Here is a 27,382-nt window from a genome sequence, read left to right as displayed (position 1 = left end):
TTTTCCTCATTCCAACTTTTATTTCATATAAATAATCCCTCTACATCAGATTTGTCAACTTTTCAGGTTTTTCTCTCACCGTAAGGAAGAAACAGCTAAGCCACAGTTGTCTGAAAAGTCACAACCCAGGCACCAAACAAAGTGCATTGAGCAAAGTGTTAATGAGCAGGAAAAAATACACTTGAAACAGGCACAACCTGTCCAGTCCCATCCCCGGGGCCTGGATCAGACTCGGTCCTTCCTGGGCATCATTACCTGCAAAGTCACTAGGAAGGGAGTAAAAAAAGGAGGGAATGGAGGACTGCTGATGGTTTTCCTTTCAGAGTGGAGTCTAGGGCAGTAAGGTTTTTTATCTCTTCAACACAGGACTGGGCCAGGGCAGTGTAAAATTCCTGCCTGGCCATGTGTCCAACTGCTCCTGGGGCACAACAGCTCCTGAGCTGAGACTCTGTGTTCCATGGACCACGAGGCAAGCTGGCTCCTGGGAAATGCTGGTAATGACTCAGTGTGACTGGACCAAGAGTCAGGTCAGAGACCTGATGTACAAAATAATAATAAATTAAAAAACTAAACAATTGCAAGCAGGTTTCTGAGCCAGTCAGATAAGGAAAATCAGCCTTTAACAGTGATGGAGAAGCTCCAGGACCTGGAGCAGTTTTACAATCTTCTATTTATCTGTTCTTTTATCTGTTGGATAAGTCCAAATAAACCCAGTCTGGGCTTTGGTGGGGTGGAGATGTTTTTACGGATAAAACACAAAAGCTGCACGCTCTGTTTCTTGATAATACCTGGTGTGATGCCAGTAAAGTCTCCTGAATTTGGCACAGGGAGGAAATTCCCAGGCTTGTGCTTCATGATAGGTGTCACGGATCTAAGTCACGTGGAAAAACAAATGTTTGTCTGTGCAAATATTAGTTTATTAAAGCAGCATAGAGTATTTCAGTCCACACGTGCCAACCTGATCTCCAGGGCAGTCTGCCAACCTGGTCAGCCAACATCCTGCAGGACATTCCAGGCAGTCTCCACACATACCTGTCCCGGGGACGCTTACTCTGGCATCAAATTTTAGAGCAGTACCTTGAAGTGAGGGAGATGCCTGCTCTGCCCTGTCACTCAGAAGTCAGAAATGATCTTATGTTATTCCTTATGCCTTCTCCTTAACTGATAGCTGTATTCCAGCTGGGTCCTAGCTTGCTGTAACTGGAAATTCCTGCGTGTTTTGTGCTTGTAGAGCTCCTCCAGATCCTCCATTTGAAAGGTATCTTTAAGGCCAGGTCAGAAGGTCTGCAGAGCAGCTTAGAGAGGATTCCTGTTCTTTCATTCAAACACAAGGCTATGGAAGGCACAACCAGGAAGGTGAAAATGTTTGATATGAAGTCTTGGACCTCCAGCTCCAGTTTGGCCTGGGTCCTGCTGCCAACTGCTTTGGGCAGTGTGGTGGAGGAGGAAGATTATTGTGCTGTCCCTCTCCTTGCTGTGTTGCAGGCATGCCCAGTTACGCTTGGGAAGGGGGCACGGAGTTTGCTGAGTTACGCACACACCTGGTCACCCCCGCAGCCACCTTGGCACTAAGCACTGTCCTGATGAGCTCCTCAGCCTCTAAAAGGGGAGGACAGCTGGAGGCTCCTCAAGGAGGAGGTGCTGGGGTTGACCTGTGCTTGTCAGAAGGGCTCTATCCATCAATCCGCCCACCCTGCTCGTGCCCCACGGCCCCTGCCACTACCATACACCTCTGCCAACACTTCAACTACATGCAAACCTCTAGTACAAGAGCTCCGAACACAACTTCTTCACCCACTTGCTGAACTACACCCTAACACCTCACGCCTCTGCTTTGCCAGTCACCTCTTCCTGCTGTTCCAGCTGCTGGCACAGCCCCTGGTGCGTGCCTCCAGCCTTTGGGGAAAAAATGGGGGGGTGTGCCCAGAAACCCAAGCCATAAGTTTAAAAAGAATTAGTCATTAAATAAAATAAAGTGCATCCAGTAGACATTTCCTTGGCTTGCCACGCAGCTGTAATATATGCCAAACAAATAGATAAGTGATGGTGTTTTCTCTGTAGAGTGGGAGTGTGTGCACCCTTCCCTGTCCTTTGGCACACGGATAGGGAAGGGGGTGCCAGAACTAAGGGTGGGCGTGGTGATGGGGACCCCACACTGCTGAAGGGCACTGGGCAGGTGCTGAAAGCTGATTTCATAGAAGGTAAAAGAGTGAGGACAAGCTTCCGCTCCTCTTCTCCTCCACCGCCTCCAGCACGTTATCCTGCGAAACAAGAGCAGAGACAGCCACGGGATAATCAATCTCCAGGGAACTGCTGAGCTGTAAATTAAAATGTCTGCTGAGTTCCACCCTGCCCTTCCTGCACGGCTGGGGCTGCTGGGGAGGCACCACTGGGGCATAACCCAGATACCTGCTGCCAAATCTGGCAGGAGCAGTGGGGGCTCTGCAGCCCAGAGGATGAGCCAACTCTACCAGTCTGGATTAAACACTCTTAGTCCTCCTCTAGGATGGATACATCTTTACTCTTTCCTCATATCTCAGTAACAACAATCCTGACATGTTCTTGTGTGTGCTGGTTCAGCACCTGGAGCACCAAGAGAAGAGGCTGATTTCAGATAGGACTTTGTGATCCTTCCTGGTGGACCTGGCCTGGGTGTGCAGCACTTGTGAACCCCCAGGGCAGAGGCTGAATCAGCTCTTCCTGATGAAAAACTATTCTATGAGGGGAGCCTGCTGTCCTAGAGCTGCTTCCAGACCCGGACATGCTGATTTTAATTGAGAAAGGCAGACTTTTTTCTTTTCTGTGGGGAGACAATGGGAGATGGTGCTGAAGGCAGTCTCGCCCTTGATCTATTGCAGCTGTGTTAATTATCCCAGAGTGGGAACAGCCCTGCCCTCACAGCTGTGGTGTGATAGAGTGAGTGAGCTGGTTGGAGTCTGCTGGTTGTGCTGTGAGGAGGAAGGGACAGCAGGTCCTGCAAGGGACAGAAAGGATTAGGTGGCCACACTAGGCACAGGAAGGAGGGAGCCAGAACTGGAGAGGAAAGAAAGAAGGAGATAAAGAGACAGAACAGTGTGGAGCTGCCTATAGGACTGCAACAGAGAAAAGGTATGACAGACTTTTAGATATCAAGGTGCTGATACTTAAAGCCTTCTGAAGTTTTATTGAAGCACTCTGAGTGTTGTGGCCATCTCAACAACCACGCTTTTCTAGCTGCCAGATGCTTGGGCGCTGCTCAGAATTGCTGAGCTGGCATTTTCCTGTTGAAATCTGTAAATTAAATCTGGCATCCATGTGTAAATCTGTAGATCTGCCTTTTGCTGATGCAGATTTGAGCACTCAAAAGCTCCTGAGAAAGGTCAGGAAGGGAGATATATATATAAAAAAAGAGATGAAATCCTGCAAAGGCAGGAGAGGCCACAGGAAAGTTGGCTTGCATAAAAAAAACTTCTCAAGGAATCATCTAAAAACACAACCATGGATATTTAATAAGGAACTGCACTGAATTCAGACCTGAGGTGCTGACAGAACTGACGCTGTGTACAGCTGAGATGAGATTGTTGTGGGAGACTTCATTCATTCTGTCTGTGTGCAGCAGTGAGGGCTGGCTGTGTCTTGCTGCCGCCGAGGGCTGCCCAGTGCTGTGGCAGCACACTGGGATTTAATGGGACTGCGACGGGCCAGAGGCAGACTGTCAGTCACACTTGGCGGTCCAGATATTGTAAAGTAATCCGGTTTATGAGTCTGAGCTGACTCCAGCATGAGTTCTCCCTGTTGTGGGTCTATTTGATCACTGGTGCTTTCAGAAGGCTCTGACTGTGTTTCAGTGCTGGGAGACAATTCCCTCTCCTGCTTTGCAGTATTATCCTTTCAATACAGACACCTTCTTCTCATGCATGAGTGAGTCTTTAGAGCCAAGACACTGGTGGGCTTTAAAGTCATTACTTCTCTTGGTAATTAGCCATAGTGATTAGCCTTTCTCACATTTCCCACTGTGTCCTCTTTCCCATATATAACTCCAGGGCTGGTGGGAGGTGGGGTAGCTGTGGGCTGGCTGTGACCTGGGGCTCAGGGGCAGCAACGTCCCCGAATGCTGCCTGGGCTGTGGTGGCAGAATTCCCTCTGTGTGTCAGTGTCACAGGAGAGGACTGCTGCAGATCACTGCTGTCTGTCTCACACCTCCCATCCTGGCTGACTGAGGGATGTCACTGGGATGGCTTTCACAGCCCGGCCAACTGCAGGTCCTTGTGGCACTACTGGTTAGGCCCCACGTGAAGGGGGGTGTGCAGAACTCCCTGAAGCTGCAGCTGAACATGGCTGATGGAGGTCTGGGATAGCAGCAACAACTGTGGGATACAAGAGTAGCTCCGTTCCCGGTGTTTGGAATGGCAGCAGCTCACCCATCAGAGTCATGAGTTATGTTGTGACATGTTAAGCTCCAGAAAAAAGCCCTCAGGATTCAGCCATGGTGAACTTCAAGTGCTCTGACAGGCAGCCACCTTTTCCTCATTTTCCCATATTTATTCCTGGGCTTCTCCAATACATTGGTCACTGTTGCAGCATTGTGTCCTGGCTTGGATGCTTCTTCCCCTTTGCTGGTGTTCACTACCCACATATCTACAGAGATCACAATTCCACTGCTTTCTGCCTTTGCTAGTCTAAACAACATTCCCTCAAAAGCCCTGGAGCCTTCCCTGTGTGTCCTTAGTCTCTTGCACCATTCTCCCAGAATCCCTGTATTTTCCAATAGTAACACTGTCCTGCCATTTTATGCCATCACTGCAGAGTTATGGAGACAATTCTGTCAAGTCCCACTCCCTGACTGCATCAAGATTAAGCTCTCCACTTAGGTGGCGCTCAGAGTTGCTCTGGGAATTTAAAATGCCCATGGCATGATGATGGGCTGCAGGAAGGACCAGGGAAGCCAGTGCTATTCAAGGCAAGCCCTTGACCCTGCCAGTCCCAGGCTGACTCCCCAAACATACCAGCAGATGGGATCTTCCCGAACCTCAGGAAGTGGGCTGTTCTTCCGCAGCTCTGCAGCTGTTTTGGGAAGTGCTGGTTTCTGCCTGTGCCGTTTCCTGCACCAACCTTGGGCGCTGGTTTGCATCAGAGCCGACCTCTGCTGACCTCCTCTGTCCTGCAGCACTCGGGCTCTGCCTGCCCCGCTCCTGTTTACGTCAGCCAGTGCTGCAAGGTCAGATCCCTGGAGCTGCTCTGGAAATCTACCCCCAGCTGCATTTTCTCTAAAGATGTTAAGATTAATTTTCTCAAGAGAATTCAGGGAAAAGCTTCTGTGGTTTTTGTGTATCGTTTACTTCTCTGGGACTTGTTGGACAATCTCCAGGGATTCCAGTCCTGCACTTCGAGTAAATATTTATTCCTTGTTATTTGAAGCGAAGGATAAAAGCCCCACCACACTCTCTGCACTGCATCTCCCACTGATTTGAAGGTGCTGGAGATTTTTAGTGCCATAAATAGACATTGGGAGGGGGAGTTGTGAAACCCACGTGGTGGCTGCAGTTGTGCAGGAAGGGATGTGAGATCTGCATTTAATGTGAGCAGGACATGGGCCCCACAGAGCCCCCGAGCAGGGCAAGGGGCCAGCACATCGTTATCCCTGAATACAGATGTTTCCAGCTGTTACAGATACCTGCTGAGCTCTGAAGTGGACTCACAGCCCTATTACCAAACCATGGGAATCTCCATTGCTGAGATGAAAATGGACTACTCTAATTGATTGTTTCCTCTTAGCTGGTGTCTAATTAAAGTTATCCTGAGTGAGCAAAGTAGTCATTAATTCCTCCATCCTCTAATTTGGTGGGAATTTTGATAGATTGGAGAGGCGTGGCTGGACAGTGATCTCCCACTATGTCTATCCAGGTGTTTCATAACATTCTCCTAAATGCTGTTGGAATTAATTTCCCTCACTTGAAGGAATTTTAGTTCAAACAGAACCAGCTTCTGCTGGTTCTTGATGTTTTGTCTTTTTTAAATCACTATGATGCTTGCACTTCTCCCTGCCTTTTGTATGGATTGGATTATAGGGAAAGTCTTTGTTAGCAGCTTAGCCACTTCATCCCTAAGCTCATTTGTACCTCTGGAAGGAATACTGAGCAGCAGTGGGGGACACATTGCTGTGTAGGGTCTGCAGAAAAGCTTCTGGGATCCGGGAGAGGCACTTGGTGGGGAGATCTGCCTGCCTGGCCCTGAGCAGCTCATTGCCACAAGTGCCTACTTATGGAACAGAGCTGCTGACTCTGTGAAGGAGAGAGGCAGGAATATTGTGAGAGGCACTCCCGTGTTAGGCAAGTTGGATTATGGAAATGCTTATCTCTGTTTAGTGTGTCATGCTGCTCTGTGGGACATTGCCTGGAAAAAATACACCTTGCAAAGAGCCCCTCTCTCCTTTCCCCTCCCTTCTAATTTCTACCTTAACTTTGTGCTTGTCATCCTTTGTTCCTTCTCCTGGCTTTGTGTTTGCCTTGATGGAAGAAAATGGTTTGTTTGTGTAAAACTTGGAGCATTGCTCTGTAACCAGCTCTGTTCTCCCTCCCTTCTGTTTGGTTCGTGGGCCTTTGCAGCAGGAATCATCTCACCCTGTGTATTTACACACTGTGCAGGGGCACGTTAGTGTTACCATCTGTAATTCAAAGTGTAGCCCTCACAGACCTTCTGCTGGGAAGAGAATCCCACACACCATCAACCTTCTCCCAAGCTCTGCCCACGAGGTGGACCCCTGTGGCTTTGCAAGTGTTTTGGGGAAGGACCGCTAACCTCAAGTTACGATCACCCCAGAGACAGAAATAAACTCATCCCACTGAGGTTATTCCTCCCATCCTTTCTAAGGTCACAGTTTCCCAGGAGTAGATCAATATGTGCCCTAACTAATGTGTGTCATCAACCAACTTTGGCAGCCCAGTTTTCTGTCTGACTTTCCATTCCTTCCCCAGGACAGGCCTTTGGGATCCACAGATTTAATTACCTTAGAGATCCATAGCACAGCTAATGAACATTTCTGAACAGTTATCTGGTATGATACCACTGTACCACAGAAAATGAGTTGTGGCCCTTACTATTGCTGAGAGTATGAATGAGATGACTCACCTTATGTCTCAGGCAAGCCAGTGCCATCTGCTAGTTGTGAGTGTCCCCACTGTCCTTGTCCTTGCTGTCCTCAGGCTGGTCCCCTTCCCCAGACTGGGATTTTGCTGTGTCCTGCTCAGGCACAACAGTCTTGTCAGAGCTGGCTTTCCCTGGGGGCGAAGGCTCGTGGTGTTCAGTGCCTTCAGCATCTTCACTTCCTTTCAGTGCAAGTGCCTGTCCCTCAAGAGCAGTGGTTTGGGTCACTTCTTCCCCTCCTTTGCTCACCAGCTGTCCTTCCTGCGCATCTAGTCTGTCTCCTGCTGCTGTGTCGGGCTTTCCTCCGTGGCTGTTGGAAGAATTCCCAGAGGACTCCTGTTCCGAAGCTGGCTGTTTCTCCAATGCAGCTCCATCTACATTTGCTCCCATGGGCAGTGACAAGGTCTCCTTGCTGCCAGGCCTGGTGCCTTGCACAGTGCTCTGAAGGCTGCTCTCTGAAGCAGTGCTGTCAGTGCTCCCCTCCTCCTGGGAGATGTCAGCAGGGCCAGGCTTCCCGCTGGCATCTTCCCCAGCGCTTTCCTTGCTTGGCTTGGGCCCTGGCTCGGAGTCCCCGGTGCTGGCCACAGACACCTCTGTGCTGCAGCCCCTCATTCCCCTCTGCTCCTCCTTCTGGCCATTCTGGGCAGGCTGGACCTTCTCACTTGGCAGCTGCTGTGAGGAGGAGGCCCCGTGATCCTGGAGGCTTGGCTGTTTCCCCTTTTCCTCCAGCTCAGCTGTGCAGTTCTCTTCCATCCCCTCATCACCTCTGCTCTTCTGCCTGTCCATACCAAGACTCCTCTGAGAAACAAAGGACATATTGAGTTCAGCTTATTAAAACACCTGTACCTTGTATTTCTTGCCTGTGATGGTTCTGAAAACCTGAGGAAAAAGGATGTAGGTGGAGAGGTGTTCAGGGACCAGAACAGGTGAGGTGGTTGTGCTGACAGAGGGTCAGTGTGAGTAGTGCAGCTGCAGTCACAGCAGGCCACATGAGAAGTGTAGTGATGAGTACAGTTACCCAAAAACAGAGGTCTCCGAGCTCTGGAATGGATTAGAGATTGCAGTTTTCCTGATAGGGCATGTGTTGAGAAAACTTAGCTGCCAGCCTGCAAATCAGGAACTCACCTGGCCATCAAGGTCATCCTTCAGAAGAGATATGTCCTCGCCTTCTTTTGCATCCCATCTGCCAAGAAAAGGTAATCAGAATTTAAGCCTTGAAGTTCTTACAAAGCTGGGGTCCCTTGCCTGACACCCAGACAGGGATTCCTTCCAGGACCATGTATTCCTTTGTCCAGGCCTATCCAGAGACACTCATTTGAGACCACTAAATCTTAATGAACTGCTTGTTGTAATTCTAATTGTAATGAACACATAAACTCCAATTGCCAGAACAGAGAGTTGAGTAAGATGAAGAAGACAGAGTTTGCTTGTGCTGATGCATGCCACAGTCTGGTTCTGCTTGCCTGACAGTGCCCAAGTGTCCCAGGTCTCCACAGGAGCAGATACTGAAGGCTGAAATTACTTTGGAGTAACTTGGAAGCCAGAGAGGCTATTTACAAGGGCCTGCAGTGACAGGACAAGAGCCAATGGCTTCCCACTGACAGAGGGCAGTGTTAGGTGGGATGTGCTTCCATGTGAGGGTGGTGAGGCCCTGGCACAGGCTGCCTCTTCAGAATTAGGCAGGGAGTGAGACGTGGATGTGCACACCATGGCAGTGCTGCCAGCTCCTCACCTTCTGGCTCTGCCTGTCAATCTGTCCTTCCCCTTGGCTCGGCTGCTCACAGCAGACACTGCTTTCGGACCAGGGTCGCTCACATTCACTCCATGATGTCCTCCACCTAGAAAATGGGTTGGAAATGCTGTATAAAAACAGGCAGAAGCAGCTGACAGACCCCTGAACAGGCCAACACCTTGTATCCTTGGAAAGGACCTCTGAGGTGGGAAGCCCTTGAAGCTGTGTGTATACTGCATGTATATTTTCTAAAGTAATCAAGACAAATCAAGAATTTAGGGTGTTTCTCGTGTGCTTTTTTTTAATTCCGAATTCCAGTTCTAACTTTAAATTTTATTCCTTGGATACAGTCTTACTTGTGCTGTTCTTGGAAGACTTCTCCCCTGCACACAGCTATGAGAGCAGCCATGTGGTATGTACCAATAGGCTCTCCAAATCTGCAAGTGTCTGCAGAGAACACTCTCCCTGAGGGCTATAAGAGGTGCTGGCATTTAGTGGGGTGACATAACACAATCCTGTGGTTTACTCACCTCTCCCGTCCGGAAAGGACTTGTGCTGGAATTTCCTTGCATTCCTTCCCCCTGCAAGGACACAAGAAGGGATCCACCAAAGTGAGTGAGGGTCTGTAATGGACAGGCAGCAAAAACCTGATGTTCAAATACAATATCACGAGGGAAAGCTTTGTTTTGGCAGTCCATCTCCTGATAAACAGGAGTCAGGATGGACTTATGCCAGTAAAGAAGCCAGCATGTGCCATAGGGATCAGAGATCACGTGCTGTGGAATAGGACTGCCTCTTAAACGAGTGTGTGGGAAAGGAGGCAGGGCTGAGCCTCCACACTGTGTTGTACCAGGTTTCAGAAGCCACTGCTCTCTCTGGGAAGGTCCAAAGCTCTAGCACCCAGCTGCTCAGATCCCATCCCCCAAGCCCTCTGCCCAGCAGGGAGGGATGAGCCCCCAGCTCAGAGGCGTTTGCCCAGGAAAGCAGAGCTTCACAGCTGACAGCCACGGCAGCTGCTGCGGCACTGGGATGCACACGATCAGCGTTCACTAGCGTCAGGACAGAGTCTAGGTGTCCCTTGCCAACCTTTCTTATTGCTGGGATTATCCAAGGCTGGCTGCCCATCCTTAACAAAGTCCTCTTCAAACCTGCAGGTTAAAAACAGGCATTGTCAGACCTGACCATCCTCTTCCAGTGTGCAAAGCGTGGGCAGGGGCCCATGCCACGACACAAACTCCAGCACAGGCAAACCTGTGCAGGTTTCTCAGCAGCAGCTGAAGCTGCATGTGCTAACTGAGGCTGTGAGGTAGTTCTACCCCAAAGAAGAACCTCTAAAACCTTTACATCAGTACCCATGTGTATATATTAAATTTTATGAACATCCTAAGAGGTAATGTAGCTGTACTACACTCAAATGCAGCTTCCCAAGCTTCCAAACACAATCTGAAGTAGCTTCAGGACTTGTCATCTCAAATCAGACCATTTGGTCAGCTTCTAGTCCTGCTTGTTTTATATTATGGCTTTTCTCTTTAAAATGTGTTTTTGGAAGAACAGTAGGGCTCAGGACTGTCTTGCCATCAACACTCAGCACGCACTTAAGTCAATTCACCCCTAATTATTGGGGTCTCAGTGACTGAAAATTGTTGTATTTGGTTCCATTCCTCGGCCAAAGCATTGTCCCACCTACCTGTCCTGTACAAACTGTTCTATCACCAAACCTTTGTGAGAGTCCCTGACTCCCCAGCCTACCAGGACCTTATCCCGCTACAGGTGCCAAGTCATCCTCCCAAGCTCTCTAGATGGTGTGACCCAGCTGAACCAGCACAGTCAGAGGGACAGGGATTAAGGCAGGGACATGTTCAGCCCCATTCCCAGCTGTCCCACATTGCTGTTCTCAGCACTGTCCCTGTATGACACAGGTGGCTGTTTGAAGTGACCCCCTTGCCCCACAGTGCCTGAACAGGCTCAGTTTATGGGGTGGGGAGGATTTAGGCACGTTGGGCTCTCCTGTGCTTGAAAAGGACACACGAGCAAGGGGTAGTGAGAGAACCTGTGGACTAGCAATGCAAGTTTGTCCATCCACATTTCTGGAAGAGCACCTGTACCCTCCTGCCATTGGGTTTGTTCATGTGGAAATGGAGAGGATCCTCCAGATGCAGACTGAGCCTTGGTTCATGCTCCCCTCCCTCCTACAGTCCATATCCTGGTTGGACCAAGGACAGGCAATCTTTGTCAGCACATGGTATCCTCTCTCAGGGGAGCTCATATCAGGAAGGAAACATGAGAATCACTTTGATACAAGGTCCCACTTATGGGCATGGTCTGGTGAGGAAGAGGCAGCAGTGTGGACTTGGTCAGGCACATGACAGTGTGGAATTGATAAGTATCTGCACAAGATCCCACCACTGGCTTTAGGCCTGCTGCAGGCAAAGCTCCCTGGGACAGGGAAGGACCTACATGTGCTCCGACTTCTCCACATCCCAAGCCCGTCGCCACTCGCCCTTGGCGTTCTTGTGGCGTGCCAGGCGCTCCAGGTCAATCTGGTCTCGCTCCCTCTTCCAGCGGATGTACTCCGAGCGCTCCCGGCCACTCATGGGAAAATTCAGGTCTCCAGGGCTCTTCTGGACTGGCTTCCCACCATCCTGGTGGAGGGAAAAGAGCTTCTGGTTAATAAAACTGTCTGAAAGAGCTGCATTCAGGGTGCTTTGTACTGTCACCATCACAAATCCTCAGGAATATTTGAAAACAACGTGGGACAAGGTCAGGTCCCTTCTCTGAAGTGATGTGTGCACACCAGGACTCTGCTTAACCCAAAGCCTAAATACACCGAGGCTGTTTGGCTTTACAGAAGGGAAAACTGGGGCATGAAACTTCGCTAAGGTATACTAATGGCAGAGAGTCAGTTTCTGGAGTGTTTGCAACATCTCTCAACAGGGTTTGAATGATGAGTCCCCTAACCTGAAGACTTTGGGATACATAAATCAAAGTTATGCCTGTGAAATCCTTCACGGTGAGAAGGCAGGGAAGGAAGCCAGCCTTTTCTGACCCCCAGGCATCCACAGGAGCCCACGATCACAGAGCTGGGGCCAAGCCTGTGCCTGACAGCAGCATTCCCAGAGCAAAGGGGCTCTTTACCTTCACTGCTGTCAGGCTCTTGGTTTATCGCTCCTCATGACAGACTGGTTAAGGGCTGACACTGCTCAAAAATTTAAACCTTAATGGAAAGACAGTTCAGAGCTGATGGAGCATGTGGGGGGGAAGTAGCCCAGCTGTCAGGTTAATGGATGAGGTGGAAGCAGGAGCCGACAGGCTGTGATGTGTTGTCAAGCAACAGTGTGTAGGGAATAGCTTAGTGCAGAGCTGAGTCCTGGGGTGCTAATTACCAGTGGGTAATTCATCACCTCATACACGTGTCCTTCCGTGCCAGCCACCCTCACACCTTCTCCAAAGAGGAATTAACTCCTCGGCCTTGCACTGCGGGGAAGAGAAGCAGCAGGAAGAAGGGACTGAAAGCCCTGTTACCAAGGTGACCCATCTGCGTAGGCCGGAGCTGGGATGGCACCAATTGCTCCTCCATTCCTCAGCTGGCAGGAGCTGGGGACCTGGCACTGTGTCCCCAAGGAGGGAGAGATGAAGTCCAGAGAAAGGCAAGGCACAGCAGGGTAAAGCCAGGGCAAGCCAAGTCCCTTGGCTGGGGCACAGCCTGGGAATGCTCCCCACTGCTTCCAGCCCCACAGTAAGGCACAGTGGGTCCTGCCAGGATGGATCCTGATGCATCCACAAAGCCAAAAGCGAGGGAAGGACTGAGGCTGATGCCCATGACCACTTGTGGGGAGAAGCAGAAGGGGCTGGGGGCCCAGGGAGCAGGAGGAGCCGGTTCCTCACCTCAATTACAGCGTAGCTGTGGTTAGCTGGACCACAGGCTACTGTGCTCCCCCTTCCTGCTCTGAGGGGCTCAGCTGAAATTAGTGTCTAAGAGCCCATCTGTGTCCTCCTAATGAATCACACTGAGGTGGGGTTATTCTATTTGTGCTCCATTAATTAAAGCATCTGCAGGCTCGAGGGAGCCAGCATGTCTCCAGGCTTTGCATTAAACAGTCAGTGGGAAGGCCTGTGCTTTAATTTACCTCCATCCTACTCAGCTCCTGCTGAAGTGAGGAACTGTAGCTAATAACGCCTGAGCTTTTCAGTCCACAAGGAAATGGTTTTGGGGAGGAACTAGCCAAAGCTGCACTGCCACAGGGGTGAGCATGTTACAATTCCTAACATCCCAATGGCTGTGTGAAGGTCTTCAGCAGCCAGGACAAGTGTGGAGGCAGGTCCCTGTCACCTTTCCCGTGCTGCCTGCTCCAGGTGTGTCAGCTGCTCAGCAAAGTTTTGGATGATGAGAGCGACGAACAGTGGCAGCCACCTCAGAGCACAATGCTGCATCACATAATTACAAGGTGGTTTGGGTCTGAAGAGAGTTCAAAGGTCATCTTCCTTCAGGACTATGGTGGGCAGGCACATTCTACTGGTTTCCTCTTCCAAGACAAGAGTCCCCACAAAGGGACCTGGGCCCACTCACCTTCCGGCTGTGCTCACTTTCTGGGCCTCTGTCACTGTCTGACCTCCTCTTCTCTGCTGTTCTCCGCTCTTCTGCCTGCAGGAGAACAGACACAGGAATTATTTTAAGGATTAAGCAAGGATTCCTGGCAGAGGAATCAGGACCTGAACCTATGCCGACCAGGACATGTAAGAACATCTCAGAAAAGACCAGCAAAAGAGGAAGGATTGTTTCTGGGGCCCCAAATCAAACTGATGTAGAAAAAAAAGATGTCAGAAAGCAAGGGGTGAATAAGAAAAGCATTCCTACAGGTCTGTCCTTCTCCCAGAGTGGTGTCCTGCATAGTCCTGATTCTTGCTAAGGCAGACCAAGCTTCAGGTACCTTTACAGATTTGGGCCATTTTAGGATTCCACTGTACAAGATCTGGGAGCCTGTCTGAGGTGCAGATACAACCCAGCATGGTCAAACTAGGAGTGATTTTAATCCCTGGCAAACATGGCATCCTTCTACTGGGGCGCATCCCTGCTCCCATGGGGTTTACCCATGGTGCCACCAGATTGGCAAGCTCTGCTCTGATGTTGATATTCCGCTGCCTGTCAGGAGGTGACAGCCAGCATCTGTTTCTTAGTGAGCTACAGACACCAAACATGGGCCGAGCCAGGGTTCTCTGGCCCCACATGGGATGAATAATAGAGACAGAGCCATGTCAGAAGCCAGGGTGGGATTGCAGGGCAACTTAACAAAACAGTCTGCAGAGCATAAAGATCTTTTAGGAAAGGCTTCCTGCCTGCTTGGACAGCTGCGGGGCTGGAGCTGTGGGGGTTTGAGCTTGTCCTGCTGCCATTTTGCAGTGCCAAGCAGAACTGAAACACAAAGAGGAACGTGGCAGCATGAACTGCCAGCTCAGCCCTTCCAGAAAGTGGCAGCGTGGAGAGGTCCAGCCCAGGCTGGAAACAGGACTTTTATTCCGTGCATTCATCAACACAGCTTTAGTTTTACAGGGAAGCTTGGGATATCAGTCTCAATACCTGCAGCTCTGCCCAGTCTCCCAAGGCAACTCATGCTGCTTCAGCTTGTTCTCATGTACTTCATGGAGTCATGCGGGGAGTGAGCTGGGGAGACATTTTTGGGGGGATTGTCCACACACACTAAGTCTGAGGCAGATGGGCAATGTGGCCATATAGTTCATGGACTGTCGTTGCACTTGGTGCATGACAGCTTCACTGGTCTGACTGGCAGCTCCAGCACAGATGGAGGTTTGTTCAAACAGATCCTTGGAAATAATAAGGAAGATGTTAGCTTTATTGTCCTGGGATTTCTCAGCAAAGATTTGGGGAAAATGCAGAGGAATCAATGCTCAGAGAAGCTGCCCCTCACCATATCCTGCCTGTTGCAAACGGGATATGGTGAAAGATGACACGGGGGATTTATTTCAAAATGTTACCATGAAAACTTATATAACCAAAAAATGCTCCCTCTGAACTCAAAGTCACCTGCTCTGGCAGCCCTGTTTGAAGAATCCTGTAGTGCGAGTCTAAATGAGTATCTGCAGTCCCAAACTGAGCAGTTACAGAGAGATTAAACAGCAGAAATTGGTGAACTTTGCTCTTCCAGAGCCCTGCATCCCAGTGGCTGTCCCATTTGGAATGCTCACTCATCAGTGCCCATCACAAACTCTGGGTCACAGAGACACTGCACAACTCTCCATCCTTTTACACCCTCACTGCAAGCCAGCTGCCTTTTGCCTTAGTCTGCTTCTATTTTTGCTTCTCAGACAGCATTGTGGAAAATGGAGAAGACCACAAAAATGTAGTTCTTTTGTACCAGGACAGCAGGTCTGAGCTGTGCAGAGAAGTCAGCTTGGCTCTTGCACTGGCTCAAGAGGAGAATTCCCATTGTCCTGCTGCCCCAGAGCTGCTGTTCCTGTCACCACACACCCAGGCAAAGAGGCAGCAAAACATGTTTTTCTTTTCTTTCTTCCTCTCTGGCCCCCAAATTAACAAAAATGACGTGGACATTCTCATTCCTAGTGTAACTGTTCCTGCAGAGTAGGAGGAGGACACAAAAGCCTGAAGCAGTCAAGGAAGATTACGATTGTTTATCCTGAGGTTTCTGCCAAGATCTCTTAGTCCAGAACGACCCAGGGTGGGGCCCAGGGTGGGGCAGAGCCTGCTCCAAACCAGCCCTGGGATCCCAAACGCCTTCTGCCACTGGGTCTTTCTGACTCCTGGCACACATATTCCCAGCTAATGTCATTGTGCAGTGGTGACAATACTGATGCCATAATCCAGCTAAGCACTGGTTTGTACTAGCAGTTCTCCAGAAGCTTTGACAGGTTTCCACATCTCTGAGCTAGTTCAATGCCTTCTTTTTTAAAAGTAGGGATTATCAGATGTGTTAAACAAACCTTTTGGTACCCACTTCTCCAGGCACGTGTCAGCACCACAACTGGCATTTCTTCTTGAAGAAATGAGGTGATTTTTGTAGGAGCTTAAAGCTGTTTTTCTAGTGCTCAGATTCCCCACCGGGCAGGATTTTTGAAACTAGTACATGAGAGGATTTTTTTTATAACTCTTTTGAAAAATCTGCCTCCTTAATTGTGCTGCCTGAAGGGAGCTAAAGATTTTTCAGCCACCCTCTCTGCTTATTTTTCCCTCCCATCTGCAATGTAAAAGCAAGTGTTTCTCCTGCCACAGGTTTGGTTCCTCTCCTCTGCAAGCACCAAGTCCAACTCCTCTGTGTTAGTCCCTGAAAGCAGCTTTTGTATCTCTTGATTACAGTCATTTCTGATACACCATCCTGGGAAACTCTGTTAATAAAAGCACAACTTAAAAGCCCTGAAGCTCTATCAACTGCCCATTAAAAAGATGATTTGTAACCTGTTAATTAACCATTGTGCTCCACTGGTCCTGGGCTGCTGGCTCCCACCTCTAATGTTCTAATGAGCCTGAAACGTTGCCAAAGCACGGAATTGGCTTTTTAGGGCTAAAAATCAAGGATTGTCTCCAGCCCTCCATGCAGGAGAGCCCTGAGGCAGGTTTAGGGGCAGCCAGGCAGAGATGGGTCCCAGATGTGGCACTTCCAAGCCAGCAGCAGCCCTGGAGGTTGTGAAGCTGCACCAGTAGAGCAATGGGCTCTGCAAGGAGACAGGATAATTTGGTCCCTTCAGCCCTGTGGGTGAACAGAGAGTGAAAGAGTCTTTCTACTTATGGCACCAGGGCTGTGTTAGAAAAGCAGATCATGAAAGCATCTTTTTTCCCTTGCATTTCCTCTTTGGCAGCTCCTTCCCCAGCTGTGCTGCAGTCTGGGACTGACAGCGTGGGGTTAGCTAGAAGCACCATGGGCAGCAAGAATGGGAGTAGTTTTCTTCTTTGGGTTTTGTTTGTTTTGTCTGTTTTTTCTTTATTGAATTTTATCATGAATAAAAATAGAGAAAATGTGTGGTAATGAGGACACCCATCAAATACTTTAATAGGATAAATCTGACAAGTGCACAGAGGAGGAAGCAAATTTGACAGTGGCCAGGCTACTGGAGGGGGAGTGATGGAAGTGATTCTTTCTCCTAGGCCTTTGTGGGAACCCCAAAAGAGCAGGGAACCAGTTGGGGCACAAGGTAAAAAGGCCCAAAGAATGAACTGTGCTGGGGTTAATGAGAGACTGAAAGTTAATCCTTGAATCGGGGTCCCAACTCAGGTCCTAACACAGCCGACAGCACTGACACCCCACCAGGCTCTCCAGCAGCTGATGGATTTGGGGATGAAAATGAAGATTCTTTTAAAAAAAACTGATTAAAGGATAGAAAACAAAAAGTAGCAAGAAAATGGTGGTTTCCATGGCAGAAGATTAGCAGGAGTGTGCCACTGGAACATATGCTGTTCAACATGCTCATAAATGGTCTGGAAAAGGAGCTGAAGAGAGGGATGACAGTTTGCTGATGATACTAAATCATCCAGAGCAAAGAATGTAATTTGCCCGGAAAGAGCTGCGAAAGATCTCTTGACATTGAATGCCTGCATCATAAAATTACAGCTGAAATTCAATATCAGTAATACAAAATAACGCACACAGAGAAAAATGTCCCTTCTTGTATACACACACAGAGTAATGAGTCCTGAACTATGATTAACAGTCAGGAATGAAATTTTGGTGTTACTGTGACTAGTCCTGTGAAAATGTTAGCTCAATTATTTAGGGGAAAAAAAAGCAAAGAAAATGCAAACTTGCTGGGAGAAGAATAGAGAACAAGCCAGAACATTGTTATGTCACTGAGTACATCCTGGAGAGCCCGCAGCTGGAATACCATGTGCAGTTCTGGTCTGCTTGTACTGAAAGAATATGGTAAAAATAACAAAAGCACAAATGGGAACAATGAGAATGATCAGAACTAAAGAACAGTCCTCAGCAGACAAGTCTAAATAGGGGCAATCTTAAGTTACGTGAGATAGCTGAAGGGAGATGTGAACCTGGTCGATAAAATCATTTGTGCTTTGGGAAGTGACCAGGGAATGATCTATTCACTACTTCCCCTGATGCAGGAACAGTAAATGGAGCTGTCAGGGAACAAGGCTGAGCCACTCTGGGATTCTAAGCTTCAGTGATTCCATGGCTTTAGCCAGTGCAGCCTTACGCCTGCCCTCATACACGCTCTGAATCCACATGCTTTGAGGCCAGAATGAGCAAGGCATTGCCAAAAAGATACATATGGATGCTCAGCCTCAAATTTCATATTCCATAATGAAAGCAGATGAGAGATGACCTTCCAGAGCAATCCGTACACTCAGAAAAGGGCACAGGATCTAAGGCCAACATCCAGGCACTCCTTCTGCTGCTCTCTCCTAGTACAGCCCCAGCCCTGATGACCTCAGAGGCAAGTGTTTAAACAGGCCCAGCAGAGAGCAGAAGACACTTGCCCAGCACATTAGAGAAGAACATTTGACAACCTCAAGGGCAGCAACAGCAGTCAGGTCAATCCCATTACATCCAGGAGTGCTGGTGATGCCTAGACTGAAGCAGTGATGTCTGTCATGGGAACTTCTGGGCTTACCAGTGGCTCAGTCAGGCAGCTCATTTGAGGTTTGTGGCATTCAAAATGCTGCTTGGCAGCCACAGGAAAGAAGCACCTGGGCTCTTGGAGCCTAGGTAAGCCCTATGAGAGGAGGAGAAGCTGAAGATGAGTGTGGGTAGTAGCAGAAAATGGTTGGCACTATTCCAGAGAGGGGCTGCAGAAGTCTCCCAGCATTCCTGGGTGTGTTTGGTAGCTACTCCAATTGTTGTTTTCCTGCACAGTCTTTGCTGACCCTGTTTGCTGCAGACATACCTCCTTATCTGTGAAAACTCCCAAAGAGGAAAATAGCACATGCCTCTGTGTGTGTGTAAAGAGAAAGGTATTTGTAAAGAAGTATTTGAAATATGTTTCAAAGATTAACAAAGCTCAGCCAGCTCACTCAGCAGGTGATGGCCGGGCACAGCAGGATGTGGTTCAGAGGTAGATATTGCCCAGCTCTGTTAATGTTTAAGATGTACAGTGAGTCAGGAGGACACTGCTCCTGCTCCAGTCTGCTGTGTGGCTCCAAAGAGAAGCTGGTAAGAGAGAAGGTGAGATTCATGCCCCATATCTGGAAGTGCTTTCATCAATCCTTCCAAAACAGCACCACAGGTTTATGAACCCAGTGTGTTTAGGAGGCATCTAGCTTTTAGCCAGGATCGCAGGGGAGGGAGAATATAGTGGCTTTCTTCTTTCACAGGGATGGAAGGCAGAGATACGGAGATATGCAGTATTAACACACAGTGTCTCACAACATCCTGTGGCTGGGCCCTCCTGATGCCAGCAGAAGTGAATGCCATGGATAGGTTACAGGCCAGTCACTAGCACTGTCCTTACCTTTTCCTTGTTGTCCATGGTGATGGCAATCTGCATCCTCCTTCCCCGTCGGAAAGCCACCAAATGGTCCATCTCCTCCTCGCCCAGCTCCGGCACCCGGCCCGCGCCAGGGAAGCTCTCGGCGCGCTTCTCGCTGACGATCCTCTTGCCCTGGAAGGCACAGGCTGAGTTAAGGACACCTCCATTAGCCCTCCCAGGAGAGCAGCCATCCAAAGCATTTGGGGATGGCAGAACAGAAAGTGAGCCAAACAGCCAGTCCCCTCAGCTTATAAAGCTGCCACACCACTCTGAGGGATCTGTCATGTTACAGAGGTGTGTTTAGCTGAGCACAACACCGGCATGGTGGGATTTACCCTGCTCAGATAATCTGCACCATGAACACTGAGGGATGGTTTTATTTTAAGCTTTTGTCTGTGTCTTTGAAACAATTGTGAGGTTGGCCCCTCCCCACACAACATGCTCCAATAAAATGGGAGGCTACCTTGGAGCATAAGCCTAGAAGGTGGAAGAGGAACAGTGAGGTTCTTTCTCTCCAACCTTATCCACATAGAAATTACTCCACTGAAGTGTATTAGCACTTGATAATTCATAATTTCATAGTCATTGTGTGTTCATATTTCTGGAATTATTTATTCAGCAGTGGAATACTTAAGAAAACTGATACATAAACTCCTTGAGCAAGGGAAGTTTATCCCTCTCAGATATTATTTACAGCTGTCTGTATCAGTGTCATGACTTCACTACATGGATTTACATCTGGTCCTTATTTTGTTAGTGATCTTTGTTGCTGGCTGATGTCCTGCCAGTGCCCTCAGCCATCAATTCCACAAAATGAGCACATCTTTTGTACAAAAAGACATACTTTTTCCCATTTAAAAGTATCATCTTTCAGGTCAGTCATGTGCCTTTTTATTTTTGCCTTACAAGGAAATGAGAGACTTAATAAGTCATCTCCATCATTATCTCTGATCTTTTTCTTTTCTCTTCATCCACATGAAGTCTGCTCAACTTCACCAGGGATGAAGGAACTTCAGCAGCTTCCCTCTCTAAAGGATGGTGCATATTACTCTGTTTCCACCTTGGGCTTTCACATTTACTGGAATCTTGATTGAAAAGGTATTCAGAACCTCCAAGGAAACTTCCGTGAAACTTGGGAATTCTTTGTTGCTACGAAATTTTGTTGCTAAGAGTTTTTAAAAATAAAAAGCACACCCAGACCTCTGATTTGTAGGGAAGACTTGCAATCAGGGCCTTTGCCATGACATGTGATACCAAGAAGCCTCACATTAACCTCATTTTCCCTCGGCTCTGCCAGGAATGCAGATGTTAGCGTGGAGGGAGCCTTGCTGTGCACAGCCTCTGTCAGCATGACCTTTTTTATGACTTCTCAGTCGTCGAGCTTCCTAGCACATGATAAATGTTTTAGGAAACACTGGAGTATTTCCAGCAGCAGAACCTCAGTCTCTTGTTTATTCATCTTTCATATCTGTGTGATTTTGCTGTTTCAGCAGAGATAGTTCTTGAGTCAGCCTGATGCAGGGGAGAGGAGTGATCCCTGCTCTGCCTGTCCTGTCAGCCCCAGATGAACAGACACGGTGGCAACCTTGTTGCATACTCCCTTGCAGATTTCTAGCTCTGCTTTTGGGTTCAGTAATTCTAGGCTGTACTGTACTAAATCTACGTTAGAGCCTGAACTGGAGACTGGCCTGGCTCCGCCCTACCCAGAGCACTGGTAAAAGGTGTTTGGCATTCTAGTTAACATAATTCTTTATTAAGAAAGTAAGCCCGGAGATATTTTAGAAGGTAACAGGAGGCTATTAATCCACAAGTTGTACATCAAACATTTATTCATCTTAAGTCAACAACTGTTCCCTGTTCCCTAGAGCTCTTCAGTATTTAGGTGTTGATGGCTTGTCCTTTAGACACATTACAGGGTCACAGACACCTCTTGCCAGGGAGGTCTGGCACTGGGAGGGTATTTGAAGGTGACTTCATCACTTGCTGTCTGAGAAAGTCCCTCATGAGACCTAAGACAAAGAATCTTGTGCCCAAACACCTCGAGCACAACAGAAGCCTCACAGAGCATCCCTGGAGTACAGGGAGGTGACAACATTCCTGGGCCACTGGATGTTACAAGGCACGGTGTGAATGCTGGTGTGTTGGCAAAGCCTTTAAACCCTGCATTTATTGAGCAGATGGCTCAGGGAGGCTCAGAGGAAATACAGGAAACAGCTATTTAACAGAGCTGTGGTAGCCAGACACATCCAGGCTGGGAGACCACCAGATTTTCTGTGTAATACCCTTTGCCTTCCCACCCTTACTGCTCCTTCCCTTCTTTCTTCCCTCTCTCCCTCCCCCCAGATTTTGCTTCTGGCTAAGTTGCCTCACCTGAAGGCACATTCTGCTCAGTGTATCTGCTGACACGTGTCTTCCTTCCTTGTTTCCTGTTTTAACAGTCTGGGTGATCTCCCAGCCTGCTTGTCCCACATTGGGAAATCCTGGTCCTTGGTGCCCCAGCTCCCAGAGTGAGAGATGTCATATGAGGAAAGCACCCATGCAGAGCCAACAGGGATAGAGAGCAGGGTCACAGCCACAGTGCCTGGCAGAGCCAACTCCTCCCCTCCCCAGGGCCTGTCCTGGGTCATTCCCTGCCTGACAGAGATCTGGGACTCTGGCACCAGCTCTTTAGCTTAGTCAGAACTACACCACCCCCCTTACAGAGACACTGTAAGGGGAGACGTGCCCATCTCATCTCTGAGGCATGCCTTAGATTGTAGAGGCAGTGTTAAAAATACTCATCCGAGGTGTGCCAGGAAAAAGAACAGGGAGACAAAGGAAAGCCCTAAACTTCTTTCCAGTTTGTGCAACTTTTCAGCTGGCTTTCCTTTGGGGCATCTTGCTTGACTATGATTTAAGTTGTTGAGGATTGAATGTGGTTTTCTGCAGAGCTGAAGAGCTCTGGTGCTAGAACCCTGCAGTGATCACAGGAGGGATGGTGGTGCCTCATTCAGTCACACCAGTGTCTCTAAGCAAGTCCCTCTTTCCAGGCACAGCAACACAGTTTAACACCAGAGTGGCCTGGGAGGGCACTAAGGTGACTGATCCATCACAAATGGAACTGGTAAAACATGGCTAAAGGTGTTGCTGAGGGGGTTAGCAAGGCCTGAGGGCTGATTCCTGGGAATCTGATATAGAGAGGGAAGCATGTGGTAGCTCTAAGGTTGTGCTGAAGAACTGTGACATGAGAGGGAACAAACAGTAAGGGAACTATTCCCTTTGGATGTGGCACACTGAACAGAAAGCTCAAGTGAGAGGCAGAACAGAAGCCTCTTTGTGAGTCAAGAGGCTGCAGTGTAAGAGCAATCCTCTTCCCTACTCACCTTTGCTTTGTTGTCCATGGTAACAGCCAGCTGCATCCTCTTCCCCATCCTGAATGTGAACATATGATCTGCTTCCTCCTCCTCCTCCTCTTCCTCGCTGCCAATGCTGAACCCAGGGCTTGTAGGACAGGGGCATCCCCGTTTCTCACTCACCACCCTTTTGTCCTGGAAAAGGAACCACTTCTATCAGCAAATCCAGGCCCTTGACTCAGGGATGTGATTCCCTTCCCCAAACACACCTGCACACAAGCGGGGAGGCAGCTACAGAACAGACAGCCCTTGCCCCTAGGACGTTGTCTGTGCCCGGCACACTGCTGTGACATTCCTGGGGAACAAGGGGCTTGTTGTCTGCTCAGCAGCAAAACTCACAAAGACAGCACGGCTGAAAAATCCTTTGCACTTACAAATCTGACATTTCAGACTAAAATGCCAGGGTTATGGGAAAGAAATGTCATCCTCATCTCTTTCTGCAGCACACTGAGTTAGCTTGGGAAAGCCCAAGTCCTGCTGGAGGTGGCCTTGGAAGCCAAGTGGATGGCTGAGGGTGGTGCTCACCATCGAGAGAGTTGGGCTATCTTGTCCATAGTGTTCAGTCTGGGTAATTGCATCTTTCAGGTCCTGTATGAGAGAAAAATGTGTGCAGCAGTGCACCCCAAGAGAGGTGAGGGGTGTGGCCAGGGTGGGAAGGGAGCAATGCACTGGCCTGGATCCAACAACCCGGAGTGCTGAAAGCAGGGTGGGCTGGCTCAGCAGGCTCTGCATGAGCTCTGGCAGAGGAGTTCACCAAGGGGTTAAGGCAGGACTGGCTTCTCAAGCCCCATGCTGCCAGGATGGGTGGACAGAGCTTATCAGATTTGGTGCAGTTAGGAAGGAAACCTGGGACTCACAGCCTCTGGCCCAGGGCCACTTACTTTGCTCACTCCCAAAGCCTAAGGAGACCATAACTTTTCCCAGCCTATGGCATTCTCAGAGGCACTCCTGATGCCTCTAGTGACACACACACACATACACCTGATACCCTCTGCCTACATATTTGCAGTGATGCTGACGCCTGGGACCTGTCCAGGGCTGACTGTGCCTGTTCACACACCCAGCCATCTGCCAGTTATCTCCTTGTGCATGAGTAGAGGCAGTTGGGCATGGCTGGAAACATATGTGCAGCACCTAAAACCACTCTGGTCACACACCTCTGCAAAATTCATCCACATATTTCAAGGCTTAGGAGCTATTTCCTGTGCCTCAAAGAACATTGTTGTGGATGGTCTCTCTCAGCAATATCACTTTGCAGCAGCAGGACTGGAGTGAGAGCTGGCCTGTGGGGAAGGAGAAGCATCACTTACGTTGTGAGCTTTGGTGATGGTAATAGTGAGTCCATCCTGCCTGGGCCTCCTGGAGGTAACAGCCATTCCCTCCTGTTCTGCTCGCTTTTTGTCCTCTTCTATTTCCTGAAACATAGGTATGTCCCCTTATCACAAGCTTGTATCTGTATGTTGTTAATTTCCCTGTTTAGTTCTGCTAAACCTCCACCCCTAGAGGGAGTGGACCAGCTTGTGTCCCGGTTATGGGATGCAGACAGAGGAAGGTAGCAGTGGGCAAGGAGATGCTGCAGCAGTGAGTCAAGTGTCAGTGTCCTCCAAAGCAACCAGAGAATTGTAGTTAAAGGCTAAGCTAAAGGCAGAGCTCTACCCAGTTACTCTGAGTGTTTCCAACATAAACATGGTGTCTATATAACCTAGTCATTCTGACTGTGCTGACAATATTCTTTGTACTGTGAGGATCCCAAAATCAGAGCTGGGGAAGGTAAGGACCTGCAGACTGACCTGGTACCTTCGTATCAGCGCTTCATTCTTTTTCCGCAAAGCCAAGATTTTCTTATCGAGTTCAACATCTTTCTGCTCCTTCTTCCTTAACACGGCATCATCCACAGCAGCATCCTGGAAACAGAAGGAGCAAAGCTCTTCTCAGTGATCATACAAACAGGATGAAACATGCTCCTTCTGTCTTGACAGGGTGAGAAGTGAAGAGTCTTTCCCCACAACTTCTCCCTGGCTTTTTCCTGACAAAACTGACCTTTTCTTTTCTTACAATTTTTGTTCAGCAATGAGGTAGTTTAAGCACTGCTGCCCCACTTTGATGGCTGTCAGTGTGGTACAGAGTTAACACCCTGCTTATCTGCATGCAGTACATGACCCTCACCTTGATGCATTCTCAGGCATGGATGAGGTGTGCTGGGTGTCAGACATCAGTGAGGGAAAGGCAACAGAACCTGCTCATGGCACAGACCACAGCTCCTGTGCCAGCCCCTCTCCACTGGTGTCCCCAGTGAGGGGTATCTGATCTAACAGCCCCTGCCAAGGGCTGCTCTGCCAGGACACAGGGACACAGGCACCCATCTGTATCCAGGTGGGACAACAGGAACATTTAAACCAGCTCCACACATTCTTCTGGTGGACAATGGGATTTTGTTAAGATCTGTGGGAAAACAAATGGCTTTTCCATTGCCATCCATCATCAGGTATGTGACAGGTGAGCTGATTGCCTTTGTGGGTGGATATACTTCCATGGGCATTTTGCAGGGCTGATTAAAGCCAAATTCAGTGTTTACCTGAACAGAAGCTGTTCTGGGAGCACTAAATTGGCAGGTTCACTGTTTACGGAGCTCCGGGGTGTTGGCTGCTGAGGGTGGGATCAAAGTGGTGCATGCCCTCAAACACACCCCTTTCATCTTCAGATTCTTTTGAAGGAGAACTGGCAGAGCTGCTGGCTTGAGAAAAATGTAAAAATTCCTGCAGAGGTTGTATTTGTGTTCTTCTATTTTCAAAGCAAAGAATGGAAAAGGCCTGTCAGGCTGTTCTCCCTCTGCCCATTTGTCAGCATTTTGTCTACGCTGCAAGACGGCTGGTGCTGGGGGGAGGGAGTCCTTCCATTTCCAGCTGGAAACAAGTCACTGAAAGGAAAGTTTGCTGGTGTTCAGGACTTCTCCCCCCCTTTATTAATGAAGCCATTAAGGTGCTTCTCTCTGCACGACCTGTTTCAGCAAACGCTGGGAGCTGTGGGCGAGGGGCAGTCGCTCACCTGCACACGCGGCCCCTCGGCGCTGGGCAGCGTGTGCAGCCCACGCTCAGCTCCCAGGGGCTCACCCATTGTACACTTCAGCCCAGTCAGCGTTTGCTCGTCAGCTGCCGCCCCGAGCCGGCCGATAACAGGGGGCCGTGCCCTCTGCTCCATTTCTGGAATGAATCCGCTGCCCCAGCCCGTGCTGAAGCTGATGCTCGGCATGGAAAGTGGCTCCCCCATGCCCTCCCCAGAGTAAAGCTCTTCCGGGGAGCCAAGGTGCCCGTATGTCACCGCGACAGGGAGTTATAAATGGCTTTGGCAGAACAAACGTGCAATGGCTTTGAATCAGCAATCAGCTGAACCCAAAGCCTCCCCAAGAGCAGGCCATAGCCACAGAACGAGAAGCCTCATTCTACTGCAAATTAAAATGTCACAAAAGGAGAAAATGGAAAGCTGTTGGCTTCAGGCTTCAGTTAAATGACGACATCCCGTTGTGTCACAGCCCCTCTCCTAAGTGGCACACACACTGGCTACGCAGCTCCTCGGGGGCTGGAGGGACACCTAGCTCCAGATTCTCTCTGCGTGCAGTGTTTTCCCACACAATCCTATGATCGCCTGCTTCTGCAGCAAGACCTCGGAGACAGCAGGGTTGGGAAAGTGTGAAAGGCAGGAGGTGGGGGCAGGGAAAGGGGACAGGAGCGGCCCATACTAATGCTGTTCTGCGTAAGCAAACATATCCGCTCTTTTTAAGAAATATCCTCTTCTTTGACAGCTGCAGCTGAAGCCCTCACTAGCATAGGCACCATCCAGCACTGCCTGCGTTTCTGTTTGTTATCTGCCTCCCGGCAGGCACCTTGTCCTGAGCCAGCCACCACAACCTGCCCTGGCGAGGGATGTAAACCCCAGCACCCAAAATGCGGCCCCCCCAGCACCCCTCCCCGCAGTGCCGTACGGCTTGTTTGTTCCCCGTGCCTGCTGGCAGCCAGGCAAAGCAAGAAAACAAAGCGACAGCCACTGAAAGGCCACCCTGAAGGAAGTGAGTGCAAGTCCTTGCGTGGCCTTTTGGGGTGAGAGACCCCAGCGCCCCCGCCCCTCCCAGGGCCCGCGCAGGCAGCACTCACAGTTCGGTGCATGTTGGACATCGGCGGCGGAGCCCGGCGAATTCCAGAGCAGAGCTAAAAGAGGAGAGCCATCAGACGGCCTTTCTCAGCACTGGTTGCACAGCATACAAGATCATGTTTTGATTACAAAAGCCTTGTCTGGGCTCCCAGCCAAGAGCACTGGCTGCCTAATATACCAAGCACAGACAGGGTTTGGAGTGCCTGTGTCCTCCTCTCCAATCTCACTCTCTTTTTAAAAGAAACACTCCCCCTTTTCCCCCCTCCTGACTCCTTTTAACTTCCTGATGCCACAAACCCTCGTTCAAAGTGGGAAAAGCCGGGTGAACAATGACGGATGGATCAGGCAAACAGCTTGGCTTCGCTGCGTGGCCATTCATGGGGTCGTGTTGTTTGTTATGCATGGCTGGCTCCACGCCTGGCGGGCTGGGAAATATCTGGGGTCCTGGATGTCTTGTGAGTGTGAGTGTGTGCATGAGCCTTGCATGGGAAAACATGGGTCAGATTTGCCTCTTTCTGTTTAATTTCAGTATTCTCTGGGAATG

The 27,382-nt window shown here is 49.4% G+C and overlaps 1 protein-coding gene across 3 annotated transcripts; it reads right to left on the bottom strand.

Moving 5' to 3' along the window:
- CCDC9B (coiled-coil domain containing 9B) lies at positions 1-27,108 on the bottom strand. 3 transcript variants are annotated; one of them, XM_063397765.1, is made up of 15 exons: positions 26,841-27,106; positions 25,268-25,609; positions 24,483-24,596; positions 24,003-24,107; positions 23,218-23,280; positions 22,663-22,827; positions 19,283-19,432; positions 13,422-13,496; positions 11,312-11,496; positions 9,941-10,002; positions 9,385-9,435; positions 8,855-8,960; positions 8,248-8,305; positions 7,108-7,920; positions 1-2,261 (listed from the first exon to the last, which is right to left on the bottom strand). In XM_063397765.1, the coding sequence occupies exons 4-14, from the start codon at positions 24,066-24,068 to the stop codon at positions 7,138-7,140; spliced, it is 1,764 nt and encodes a 587-aa protein (XP_063253835.1). In that variant the 5' UTR covers positions 24,069-24,107; positions 24,483-24,596; positions 25,268-25,609; positions 26,841-27,106; the 3' UTR covers positions 1-2,261; positions 7,108-7,137. The 3 variants fall into 3 exon arrangements, with proteins under 3 accessions (XP_063253835.1, XP_063253832.1, XP_063253834.1); XM_063397762.1 differs by lacking the exon at positions 25,268-25,609 and having other exon boundaries at positions 26,841-27,108; XM_063397764.1 differs by lacking the exons at positions 23,218-23,280; positions 25,268-25,609 and having other exon boundaries at positions 26,841-27,105.
- Positions 27,109-27,382: the final 274 nt, after the last annotated feature.

Source organism: Prinia subflava, chromosome 5 (genome assembly GCF_021018805.1).
Source record: "Prinia subflava isolate CZ2003 ecotype Zambia chromosome 5, Cam_Psub_1.2, whole genome shotgun sequence".
Lineage (NCBI taxonomy): Eukaryota > Metazoa > Chordata > Aves > Passeriformes > Cisticolidae > Prinia > Prinia subflava.
This window is presented reverse-complemented; position numbering and strand designations above follow the sequence as displayed.

Coding starts and splice junctions, on each gene's coding strand:
- CCDC9B (XM_063397762.1), bottom strand. CDS start 26,861: ATGTCCAACATGCACCGAACT. Junction 24,597..26,840: donor TGTCCAACATGCACCGAACT/GTGAGTGCTGCC, acceptor TTCTGTTTCCAG/GATGCTGCTGTGGATGATGC. Junction 11,497..13,421: donor AAAGTGAGCACAGCCGGAAG/GTGAGTGGGCCC, acceptor TCCCTCCACCAG/GATGGTGGGAAGCCAGTCCA.